This window comes from Augochlora pura, chromosome 10 (genome assembly GCF_028453695.1).
Source record: "Augochlora pura isolate Apur16 chromosome 10, APUR_v2.2.1, whole genome shotgun sequence".
NCBI classification, from domain to species: Eukaryota; Metazoa; Arthropoda; class Insecta; order Hymenoptera; family Halictidae; genus Augochlora; species Augochlora pura.
The window spans coordinates 16,634,120-16,647,101 of NC_135781.1; the positions used below are offsets into that span (position 1 = coordinate 16,634,120).

Consider the following 12,982-nt stretch of genomic DNA (forward strand, 5'->3'; position numbering starts at 1 on the left):
GTGCATCAGGGTAGTGTACACTCTATACGATGGAATAATATCGATTAGTAGCCTCGCCTCTAAACAATAAATTAATTAACTGTTACGTATCGACTCTAGCATTTACGTCTTATATTTCTAAAACTTCAAAACAGTTTCTTCAATTTTTTTACACTCGTATTAATAATAATAACGCTAAATTTAATAATCTAATAATGCTAAATTATATGGATCGTCTTAAATTGAATGACTTGTGAAACGTGTTAGAACAATAGACAAGTTTCATTTATATTTTTATTCAGCAGGCTGTGTTTTTTGAATATTATACACTCGGAATAAAAGGCCTATGGAAAAGAGAGAGAGAGAGAGAGGGAGAGAGAGAGAGAGAGAGAGAGAGAGAGAGAGAGGGAGAGAGAGAGAGAGAGAGAGAGAGAGAGAGAGAGAGAGCCAATACCAATGTACTTGTGCCTTCTGAATCCGCTTTGTACACCTGTCACGGCCGAAAAATATTCGAAAAAGTTACGCCGAATTACACGTAACGTGTGCTCAACGATACATTGCTGAGAATCGCGCATGTGTTGTGAATAATATAAATATGTACGTCGTTTTCGAGGGCGGATGGAAATATGCACGCATAAATAAGTTTCTTTCCGTTCGGATGACTTTCACAGTCCGTTTAATTGGCAATTTCATTTCCAAAAATTGAATTCTCGTCCCAGGTTTCGAATTCTTCGGCCGGAAGATAATTAAAATTTGTAATTGGACAAATCGGTGACACGTTTAAATCGGACTTAATAGAGTAGCATCAATAAAGAGAAGGTAGTGGCGCAAAATTTGGACGTGTTCGCAAATGGTTATTTTTGAATAATAAAACAGCAGTCATGTCAAATGAATTTTTTACGACCACTCGGTCCCTAGATCAACATAAATATGAGTTAAAATGTGTCTAAGTAGGTATGTCAACATGATTAACTGCTTGCCGTACCATTTTCTTTACAATTGCTATGATTAGGATTTTTCGATCGCACTAATTTCTTAAACGAAATGGAATTTTATATTTATTGTGTGCTTATATTTACCTGAATGATTAAATATTGATGACAAGAGAATGAAATTTAATTCCTACTTAAAGGAACGGATGGATATACATGACTAACAGCTTATTACTAGAAATCTTCGTCATAGATATTATATAGATTTCATAATATATAGATAATATATAGATTTAATATATTTCCAGAACAATTTTTTCTGAACATTCCTATCTTGCACCCTCCCCTCCCTTAATGAAAGGGTGCAGGTGGATCGCGTTGATGAGTTGGAGACGTTTTGTGCGACGAAAATTGATTGGTCCCCTGTAGAAACAGGAAGATCGATAGGCTGTCTAGCCTGCCGCAGGTATGGCGGTTAGTGGTTACTTTTCTAGCTGCACTCTGCTAAATTTATCCAGGCTCTCCGTAAAATTTAAATTACTCTCATTCGTCACATTTCTTCTTCCATACTAGATCGCTCAAAATAGGGATGAGTAAAATAAGTGATCCGTCTGGAGTCGAATCTTTTCAGTAACTATTACAAACTTTCCGTTGAAATTCAACAATGGCACAGCGTACAGTAGTTAAACCGTATCTTTGTTTCGCTTCTGGGCAGAACGAACTTTAAATTTATCGAATAAGACATAGCAGATTGTTTCATTCTTTCATTTTATTAATTTTTTAATAAAACATTGTAATATGCTTGATTCGATGAATATAAAATCAATCACGTTGTATATAAATACGTAAAGTTGGTCATAGTTAATTTTTTTACTCGAAACTAAAGGATATAAAATAATAAAAATAGTTAACACGTCTTATCCGATAAATATAAAATTAATTATGTTACATGTAAAGTTAATCAACAAGATAATTTCTATGACAAAAGATAAATAAATAGAAAAAATGTAATAAGTCTTATTCGTTAGACATGAAGGTAATTATGTTCGAAATCAAAACAAAGGCTCACAGCAATTGGTCAGACCATGGCAGTCGGTACTACGCTAGACATTATATCGTTTTCAGAGAATCGAAGCTGATTCTAAACGCAAAATTTAAAGTCGAATGAATGTGATCTCTTCGTTTCTTTGTTCGCAAAGTTCTAATTAATTGAAACGAAACTCTGTATTTCCTGAGCAGGCAAATATGGGCGGGTCTAGCGGCGCGTCCTCGAACCAAGGGACTCGGCGTGCAAACTGTGACTTAACGCGATGTCTGTCTCAAACACGGCTACCTCTACTTTCAGAAACAGAGTTTCTTCTAGTTTCTTCGTTTGATAGCTTGCCGGTGATCTTCTAGGGCGAGGAGCCGCGGAATTTTTAATTAGAACCATCGGGACCGGTCGCGACGGGTCGTTTATCGTTCCAAGAAGTTTCGGCATCGCGGGTTCACGGCGGCGATTCGTCGGGGAGCTCGCGACATTGTGAGGAACTTTCGCCTCGTCAAGACGATCACTCGGCTCCGCCGATGATTAATAATCCTCGGATGAGAATGATTCGGAGATGTCCGTGGCGCGTGGAAACATGACCCCGGGTCCGCGGCGCGGGTAGACGACGAGTGGAGAGGCGCGGAGCGGAACAGGAACGGAGGGAAGGAAGTTTGTCCGAACTTTATTATAAAACTAATATTTTCCAAGTTCTATGAGGTATTACGATAGTTTTCTGAAAGGGTCTGCCAGTAGACCGGCACGCCGAAATGGTTGGCGGACGAAACTTCAATATTCGGCGACCATAACGACACCGGCTGATATATTATTTCCTATAACTTCCCTTCGCCTTACGGCTTTGTCTGGCCGGCGGAACGAGAATAAGAAGATCGAAAACGAAACTTGATTAAGAATTCCGGCTCCTCCACCCGCTCGACTTCCCTTATTCTTCTTCTTCTTCGTCGCCGTCCTCCTGCTGCCATCGACGCGACGCCCATTTAAGTTCCACGGAAAATGAATCGTCGTCGTACGTGAGACGCGAGGACCTCGTTCATTCGAACTCAATAATTAAAATCGCAATCCGTTCGGGGAGCGTCGACCATGCTTTCGTTTCATGGCTTCCCCTGAAATCGATTTCAATCGCTTCGTCTTGCACCCTCTCGAATATTATTATCGATACATGGGAAAACGATGTCACATTTCATTTAGTTATTCTACAACCGGAGTAACCAATTAATATGCAAGGAACTAATAAATTCAACTGTGACAACTGTTGATTGTGAAATAGAAAAACTATCGTTGAAAGTGTTTCATTAAATTATGCTCGAATGAAACAGTTGGGGTATTGGATCTTAATCTTCCATTCTGAGAGAGATGTACATTATAGATTCGTTTGTAGTCCACATTTCTCTAGTTTTAAAGGCGTGAACAAAATTATTCTTATAGTACTAGATAATACTGGATCGTACATTGCAAAATCAGTGAAAGAAACGTTGGAAACACTTGGATAGGCTGTCTTGCTCCACCCACCGTATTCGCCGGACAGAGCTCCTTCAGATTATCATTTGTTTCGGTTGATGCAACACGGTCTTTCTCAGCAGCACTTCCATTCTTAGGAGGATCTCCAAAAAGGTTTACTTTGAAATCACCAACGATGTTTCTATCGACACGATTTTGACATAACCTTGTCAGTCCCGAAAATTGAATAGATTATGTTATTATAGAGGAGTTATTCTCAAGCAGTAAGAGGATGGATTATATCGTGTTGGTACGTTCTTTTATTTTGTCAACGTTTTCGAAGCACCTAACCTATATTGTTTTCTTGTTGTTTAGACTTCCACCTTTACTTTATTAAAAACATTGTACGATTTGTTATCTGGTTTCGTTTCTATCGCAATTTAAACATGGAAGAATAAGACACGCATTTCAGGCAGTTTTTATTGTATTATTTCCGAAAAAAAAGAACGCGTCGCAAGCACACAAGAAGTGATGTGCTGAATATTTAGATTAAAGCTTTGAAAGAAAGGCAGTGTCACAAATAGATAAAGTTATATTTTTAACCAAAAATGTTGAGTTTTCCCTCTTATTTAATCTTACTTAGTTGCCGATAATAGTAAATGATTTTTTTATTCATAAAAATGAAAACACTATTTGTATGAACCACGCACAGAAAACTTAGTAATCATGAATAGAACATTTGAGTTTTGAGAAAGTTTTGTATAGTTACTATGCAAAAACGCTAGTATTAGAAGATAATTCGCTAGCGTTTGAAGATGATTTAATTCCATTCATTGTTGAAAATCGTGATGAAACTATACTTTTTTAACGAGATAAGGGCGCCGTGCACAATGCAAAGAAATCGAACGAGTAGCCTCCGCAAGAAAGTTTACCACTTGTGAAATGGCTAGCACGTTCGCTGGACGGTACCACATGGAAAACTTATGGAGAATCTTGTCAAGAGCAGTTTATAGAAGTAGTAAACAATACAGTATCGTTACAGAGCTGGAAAACGCTACAAAGCGAGAGTGGAATAAAATTGATACTGCAACATCGCAGAAGTTGATTTGCTTAAAAATAAAATATTTATAGTACTTAGGAGTAAAGGTAGAAGTATTAAATAATATTATTATAATATTTATATTATTTATAACATTTCACTTAACTGTCCCTATGCAAATTTCTTTATACAGTTATGCGTTTTATAATTGTATACCATTTACAAAAAGAAATACAATTAATTTTTTTGTTTGTTAAGTTGTTACTTTATTTTTATTATTCTATTATATATTCAATCGATTGTTAATTTTATTATCATAAATACTTTACTTTTCTTTTTACTAAAGAATGTTAATGTCGCTATACAAATTTCGTTCATCCTATACGGAAATGCAGCTTGGCGAAATCGTGTCGACGAAAGCATTGTTAGTGAAATAATAATTGCGAATTTTTCAATACACTAGACCCCATTTATTATCCGAGAAATAAGAAAGGATTATAGCCATCGGAGAACAATATTTTGAGTAAAATATTCTTACTATATCAATAGTACTATTCTTTTGAGATAAGCATAAGTCGTCTTATTAAAACAAATAAACAGCGTGAATTAATTTAAGGATTTAATATCGTCGATAGTACGGGTTCGAGAGCAAGCGACTTGATATGGAGGTGCGAAGCCGATGCCGGGTCCGTGAAACGTTAAAATGGAAGGCGGATTTCAGCCGGAAATCTTATTAGAGTGATTTACGTGCCCGTATAATTTCAAACTATTTACGTAGGGTTGCTCGACGGGCGTTACGTCGGCGCCGAGCGCCGTGAAGAAACCGGGGATGAAAATTGAGGATCTACTTACCGCGCCTCGCGGATCCCGGCATTGTCTTTCTACCTCGAGGACGCAAACTAATTTTCTTCCCCTTCGGCCACCCACAGGGGCGTCAGCCCCTTTGCAGCGGCCGCGTCTCGTCTCCGCGAGAAGCGGCGCGACGCAGCACGGCGCGGCTCTCGCTCGATTCGGCGCGGCCGTTTCTTTCGCTTCAATTCACCGGTTTCATTTGCCCACACGGCGCCGTACAATATAAAACACAGTTGAATCCACAACCTGCTCGTAAGAAAGGTGCCTTAATAACCGGCATAGGGAGTGGCAGCGAAATGCGACGCAACGAATCCCGGTAATAGCGTCGCGCTCGCTCGCGCGAAAAAATCTATAAGTACACCAGGCAAGAGGTCGATTGACTCCTCGCGCGTCTCACTGAGATTATTTTCCGTTATTTCTCGGGTGCCGCCGAGTCGAGGGAAGCTTTCAGAGATAGCTCCAGCGCGAAATACTGCCGGGATGTTCGGCGGCTGGCAGATTCGTGGAAAGCTCTTTAATAGAACGGCACCGTGTTTAACTTAAAACCGTGTAATATAGTCTTCGCTTTAATCTTCCATGAAACTCGTTTCGGAATCGTCACTCGCTGTTGACTTGCTGCAATTTTATAGTTTAATTTTTTAGGCGCAGGCCTCGCTACAAATCGTTTCGGTAGGCTTGCAACGGAACACTCGAGACTGCGCGTTCGCCTATAGGTGCTAATTAATTTACGCGCTAGGAAACGCGGAGCTTATAAAGCAGTAGCGGAATATTATCTAATGAGTTCGATTGACTTCGGACAGATTTGTACGCTGGTATAAAAAGTTCGAGGAATTAAAGAAAATGATTATTTCAATTGATTACTTCGTCACGCAATTTTCTCACGCACTGAAACTGATTTTTTGAGAAATAAAGAAAACACTCAATATAGGAAGTGTACATGTGCAAAAATAGTTTCGAACCTTGCATTCTTCAATGAGGTAGTTTTAACTACTGTTTGTCCGATGTATTTTCAAAAAGACGTGCTTCGAATTAAATCATACTTTACTAGATTATTAGATACATTGTGAAATAACCTTACATTAATATTAAATTTTTAATATTTATAGAAGCAATTCGTATCAGACTACAAATAAATAAATCATATTGTTCTAATGTATTGAAATTCAGTTATAAATAATTCATTCCTATTCAAAATTTCGCCGTTCTCGGCACACATTCTAATTGAATTCCTACCGTATGGTACAGCCGGTGCATCTCAAAGTCTGTCGTAGTGGAGGGGTTAATGATTTCGCTAATGAAAGGAAACAATTTTAATCTCTTGCATCTATCCGTGTACTTTCATACCTTGATTTTCATAACAGGAGAATCTTGTTTCGAATTAGAAGAAACATATGACATTTATTTTTAGCCCGACTCATTCTTAGAATGCAAGGAGTTAATGAAAGTTCCAATAAAAGTTCCCAAATAACAAAAGATTCGTTAATAATAAGGTTTTTTCGCGCCTAAAAAGTAGAGTGATCGAGAATATCGTAAAATATTGAAAAAAGGGGACAGATATTTGGAGAGAGTTTTGGAAATTTCGAATAACCTGAATGTATCGCTTATGTCTTTCTACGCCCTGCGTGGCTAGAGGAAAGAACGTAAGAGTGTGAGAGGAAAATAAAAGAAGAAGTGAGAGAATGACTAAGAATAAGACAGCAAGTGAGACGGAGCGAGAAAGAGTGTATACGAGAGACAAAGACAGAGAGAGAATGATACGATAATCTGTAATGTTCTAATAAAATAATAATTTTATTAGAAATAAGCACTGTCAAATAGAATCCATTCGACACTGCTCGGTGCCTAGTCTCGACAAAATATGAAAAAATCATTGAAGTGTGAAAAATGGTAACTTTGAGAAAATATGTACCATTCTCAGTATCCGCAGTCGAGTAACCACACTCCACATTGTATACAACGAGCATAGAAATACTACTCTTATTTGCTGGGAACAGCCGTCGTCGAAAAGGGGAAACTCATAAATGCCGGGGTCTTTCATATCGTTACTGTTGCCCGGGCAGTCGAATTTGCCGGGCAAACGATCGTCGCGAAATATTTGGGTCGTCCCAAACTGGCCTGGTCACGGCCGGACAATCGGTTCGGGACTCGACAGAGCCGGGTCCGGCAAATTGAATTAAACCGACGTTATTTACAATGCGTCCCAAGTCGTCACGATTTATTTGCGGTTCGATAAAAGTTATGGTAACGATCGGGGAAAGGAGGGGCTCGTTTCTAGCAGTTGGCACGACAAAAGCTATCGACAAAACCGAATGAGTTAGTGCAGACACGGAAGGCGCGGGCGGAAGGGGTCACCGGTGAAAGCGTGAGACTTTTCTGCGCCTTTCCCTGCCGTTTCCTGCCACCCTCCTCACGAACGGTCCCGACTTCCTTTTGCACATTTTCCTGCATCCCTGCAACCTTCGCGAGTGGTCATTCGATATACGTGCCACTCGGAAATGTCGATAGCGAATTTCTTCGTGGAAAATCGGTGGAACGAGGGAACCGGGGATAAGTGCGAGCGCAGGGGTTGCTTTCCATCGGGAAGAAAGGGGGAAGCAGACCGGTAGATTTGCGAAGGTGGCGCGAGAGGACCGAGAAAGGTATAGAACGGAAAAAGAAACAGATAGAACCGGGGAGGAAGAACGGGAGAAGATAACAGGTCTCAGAGAAACGAGGGAGAACAAAGGGTGCTTATCGACACCGCAGTTCTTATCCCTAGTAACTCCTTTTATTTTATCCGTTTCCGTTCCCGGGGCTTCGGGGCTAAAGCCTCGACTCGTACCTTGTATCTGAAAGATAATCAGACCGAGACGTACTCGAACGCAGACCGCTATTTTCGACCGCCTCCCACCCACTTTCGCTCCTGTTACCGGTTCCGTTGAATTAAGAAACTGGAAATATTATCGGCGCCTACCCTTCTCCACTCCTTGCCCAGACAAAAGAAAGTTTTGAGCGCGTTGACAGCCAACGGCTCGGTAAGTGGGAGAATTCGCGAGACCGAAAACGAATATTTTAATCCTCTTCGATCAAGCTAGATTAACTCCCGCGGGGCTTTCTCCATCCCAGGCATCTGGAGTCGAATTTTCATCACAAAGCAAGAGTCTAATTGGAAACCGGGCTTACAACGAATGGAGCGGGTAAATCAATATTTAAAGGACTTACCGAGTTTCGATGACGTAGTACTTGATCGGGTTGTAATGAGAATTATCGTTTTGCGACCAGTTCAGAGTCACGGTTCTCGACGTAAAGCCTATTACCATAAGACTGTTCGGTGGATCAGGCATATCTGAAAACAAATTTTCTAATTTTAGCGCGACATTCGGTACAGGGTTCGTTGTGTGCTCGTTTCTCTTTACGAAAAACCGCGACCTTGGCTAACAAGCCCCATTCGTGTTTCGTTTGCATCGACTAGCCCATGAAATCTCTCCAGTCGCTTGCATTATAACTAATCAGAGTCGTAATGAAGATTTCATAATGTAATAGGTATGAGCCTTGTTCGTTTCCACCAAATTGTTTTTAATCAAGATTTACGAGTGGAAGGAAATAAGACATACGGGAACGCGTGTAAAGAGGATCGTCGCACGTTGCATGGTACAAAGTAGTAAAACACACAATTTCTCTGCCTGTATGAGCTGTTTTATAACAGTACTACCGGATTTCGTTAAGGATGTATTGAAGTGTAAACAACAAATGCAGTATGTACAGGCACAACAAACGCACGATGCAGTTTTCATGAATTTACGAGTTTGTTTAGCATTTTTATGAATCCTTTAGACCCATTATAAAAGATTATTTGTTTTAATACGTCAACATTGCAACTTGTTGCCTGTCCAAATCCACATTATTTTAATACGCTTTATACACTTTTTAAACGTGTTTGTTGAGTTATTCTATCGCAATTAATCAAGTTGGTAGCTAACCAAATCAAGTTTCAGTTAAAATGATTCAAACAGAACAGCAAAGTTATACGTTTCTGATCAATGCTTGATTTTTCTACTAGTTACTAGGATAGATACCCCAATTATCGTGCCACCGGATTAAAGATGTATCAAAAAAGGAAAAGTTTCCTGAACTTTGTTCAAAAGTTCCCTGAATGGAACATGATGATAAGTGAACATATTAAAAAAATATAGGCCATCAATTTATACAATATGTATAACACTTTCGTTTTTCTATACGTTTCTAATATGGGAGTACGAAAATTGGGACATCTACTCTACTATCAGTATTGTTTCATGTTCTTCAATCGGTTTTCAATTATATATCTGTCTTATGATGCCACAGATTGATTTTTACAGAGCCTGGCATAGCAATATTTGAGAATGGAGACTCCAAGTAGAAACTGGCGATTATGATCGGAAATGAGAGGGAAGCAGTAATTCGGCTCTCTTCGACTATGACTTTATTCACAAACTTAACACTACTTACTAATACATAATAATTACTGTTGTTAAAAACATTGATGACATAAGGTTCATAGTTTTTTTTATAACCACTAGCCAAATCTTAAAGTATTTAGTGAACTTATTAGGCTTCTTCTATATTTGTTAAAGTAACTGGCATATTGGATCATGGCATGACCCAAATTAAAACAAAAAAGTTGTTTAAAATAGGCATACAATGTTGGGTCACTTGTGACTCCATCACAGCTGTTACTGGTTAAAAAAGGCAAAGAGGCAGATTTTCGACTCTAGGAATTGTTTCTTCTGCAACGCTAGATGTTAAATGTATGTTTGTTTAGACGCTGATAAATAGAGCAGTATATTTCTTATGTTAACATAAGCGTTTCAAATTTTTTCAAAAATTTGGCATTTCAAAATTATTGTCGAATACAGAATCTAATAATACCACACTCTATTTCCTTCGGAAATAATTGTATAGATTTTGTGAAATCAAACATTAAGTTTGAGAAACGTTTTAAGTGATACAGCTGTTTAAGCTAATGCATACGACCACATAATACTAGTCGAAAGCGATGAATTTCAGTAACGTTTCCAACTGTTGTAGACAAGTTTAATGAAATTTCAAGGATCAGCGCTGCGTCGGTGCCGGCGTCGACGTCGACAGCGGTGTTCCAAGGATAATTCGCGGGGATCGTGCATTGAACTTTCCCGTTTAAACCGCCAATTAAAACATTTCATCGTCAGGTGTAAAGAGGGCAACCTTCAAAGAAGTTTCCCGACATAAACACCGGTCACGCCCGTTACCGCGGCTACATCGGATAAGAGTGAACCGTTTAATATGCGCCACCATGCAACCGTAGAGATATAACATTGCGCGCACGTTGCATAAGATCATAAATGAGAACAGGGACCTGCAAGCCCCGCGGATGGAGTCGTCATCCTTCTCCGACCTCAGCCAGCATATCGCACCTTTCCCAGTTGTTCTCGTTCTACAACCACCACCGCCGCCACCACCGCTATCCCAGCATCGTCGTAGCAACATTTTGCAGAGACCCTTCGCAACGCGAGTAGAAGCTGGTCACAGTTACCACCGAGCAATTAATCGTCCATTGTAAGCGCAGCCTGTTGCGACGACCTCTGCTGTTTCCTACTCTCGCTTCCCACCCCCGTCCTCCTCCACCTTTTAATTCGACGCATCGTTTACACTCACCTAATTAAGATCCAAGGATACCGGCTGCTTAAATATGCACAGGTCGGATGCCACATTTCCCATGGTTTTTTCTCTTTTGCTTTTCTAAATTGCTTTTCGCTGATGCATTGTTCCTAAGTGCTATACCGAGGAGTACAAAATTGTTTACATTTTATCGCAACCGAGATTCTTTAAGAAATCGTTTCAGATATTTCTGTTCGTATTAGTATTATTAACACTAGCTTTACGGAGATGTCTTACATACCTATCTGTACGGTACGCGACAATTTGACGCATGTTAAAATAATAAACATTTTGTAGAATAAGTAATTTGTTTTTAAAGGAATACTTATTACCATACAGGTATATCGATATCAAAATGATACGGTATTTTATAAGTCGTTTGGTGAAGAGTAAAATATTATCTGTATCATGAAAAATGTAGCACCTTGGGATGAGATGAATTTTATATCATTTTCTGAATCTGAAAGGACATGCTCCTTTTTTCTTTTGGAAGGTACATTTCAGAAAATTTCGTCTTCCCTATCTGCTGATTCCACTATTTGAACATTTTCACAATATTGCATAATTTCAATTTCATCTTGCGTTTGATGAAACTAGTTTCCCCTTTTGTCGCTGTTTTCATCAGAACTACCATCTCTTAGACAGATTTTGTTTTTCAACGTATATTTACCTCGTTTGGCCATATTCTATGGAGAAGACTTATTCATAAAACAATATACAACTTGAATTGACATTAATGTTTATACTGTTACTTACAATATCGTGATATTTATTTCCTCAATGCACAAACAAACAATACTTCCAAAATCTTAAATTTCAAAGTATGCTTGCACTATGATTATAGCTAAAATATAGTATCATTGGTTTTCTCAATGCTTATTACTTTTCAGCACGCGATTTTATAAATAAGGAACGTAAAAGTAGTCCTGTAACAGCCACTGGAAAGTTGAGATAACGGAATTTGTGTACTGCCTTAACATTGTGTCAATTTGACATGTTCGTAGAGATAGGTATATACACATAGAAAATTTCGAAATTCAAAGGGGTAGATGAAAATCAATTTTGACAAATATTCGTCTTGCTAACTGGATAATTGTAAGTATGCGTAGTAAGAGATAAATTTAACCGATTCCCTCTATGTGAGATTGAAAATGCGTCAAATTAACGCGCTTCGTAGACCTAATGTTAAATATATTAGTAATACTAAATCTCGACGAATGTATTTTTTATGATATTTTACAGGGGAAGTAGGCTGATACATTTATACACTTATAATAAGCGTAGCTAAAATTTTAGCTAAATATGGCTAGTCATTTATGAACAAATTTAGTCCAACCGTGCTATTGGAATATATGCGCGCCCACAGCAATTTTTACAAAATTTACGCCTCGTATATATGCAAAATTTTAACTGTGCCTGTTGTACCGTGATGATGTCATGAATGATTTGAAATGCGGTGGCGTATGGTAGCAAAGTGGATTCGATTGGTTGGAGACGAAGCTTACAGACATTTTCAACTAGAGCGCCGAAGCAGTCACACACTAATCGGATGGTGCGACGAAGAGAGGCGTAGAGAGTAGTTGATGTGTTAACACAACACATAATGCGCCCGCGTGGGTCAAAAATATACAATTAAAATATTCTCGTATGATGATATCAGATTTTGTCAAATTATTGTATGCTTGCGTATATGTAACATGTTACATGGTAAGAGAATAGCAATCATCTTTTGAGTTAAGATCAATCATTTTCAACTTCAAGTTAACAAATCTCGGAAACGGCATAAAATATCCTGAGATTGAAATAATTTATAATTTGATGCTTGTTATATTATACGAATCTACAAAGTTTTTGCGTTTAGAGTGCATCGAACAATTTGAAACACATTAGTATTAGTTTGTTGCAACGAACGTTTTCGACCATGGTTGCCCTTCCTTAGCATCCAAGTTAGCGAGAACCAAAACGGCGTTTTCCGACACTCTGAAAGAAGCAGCCAGGCTGTCTGACAAAAGAGCAATCAAAAGTCCAAAGTGTCTGAGTTAT

The 12,982-nt window shown here is 38.7% G+C and overlaps 1 protein-coding gene across 1 annotated transcript in view; it reads right to left on the reverse strand.

Moving 5' to 3' along the window:
* LOC144475690 (putative receptor-type tyrosine-protein phosphatase mosPTP-1) overlaps window positions 1–12,982 on the reverse strand; it is a 784,928-nt gene that overhangs the window by 132,698 nt on the left and 639,248 nt on the right. Inside the window, exon 3 of the mRNA XM_078191827.1 lies at window positions 8,486–8,609. Coding sequence (XP_078047953.1) covers window positions 8,486–8,609 — 124 coding nt within the window. The remainder of the gene's footprint in view (window positions 1–8,485; window positions 8,610–12,982) is intronic.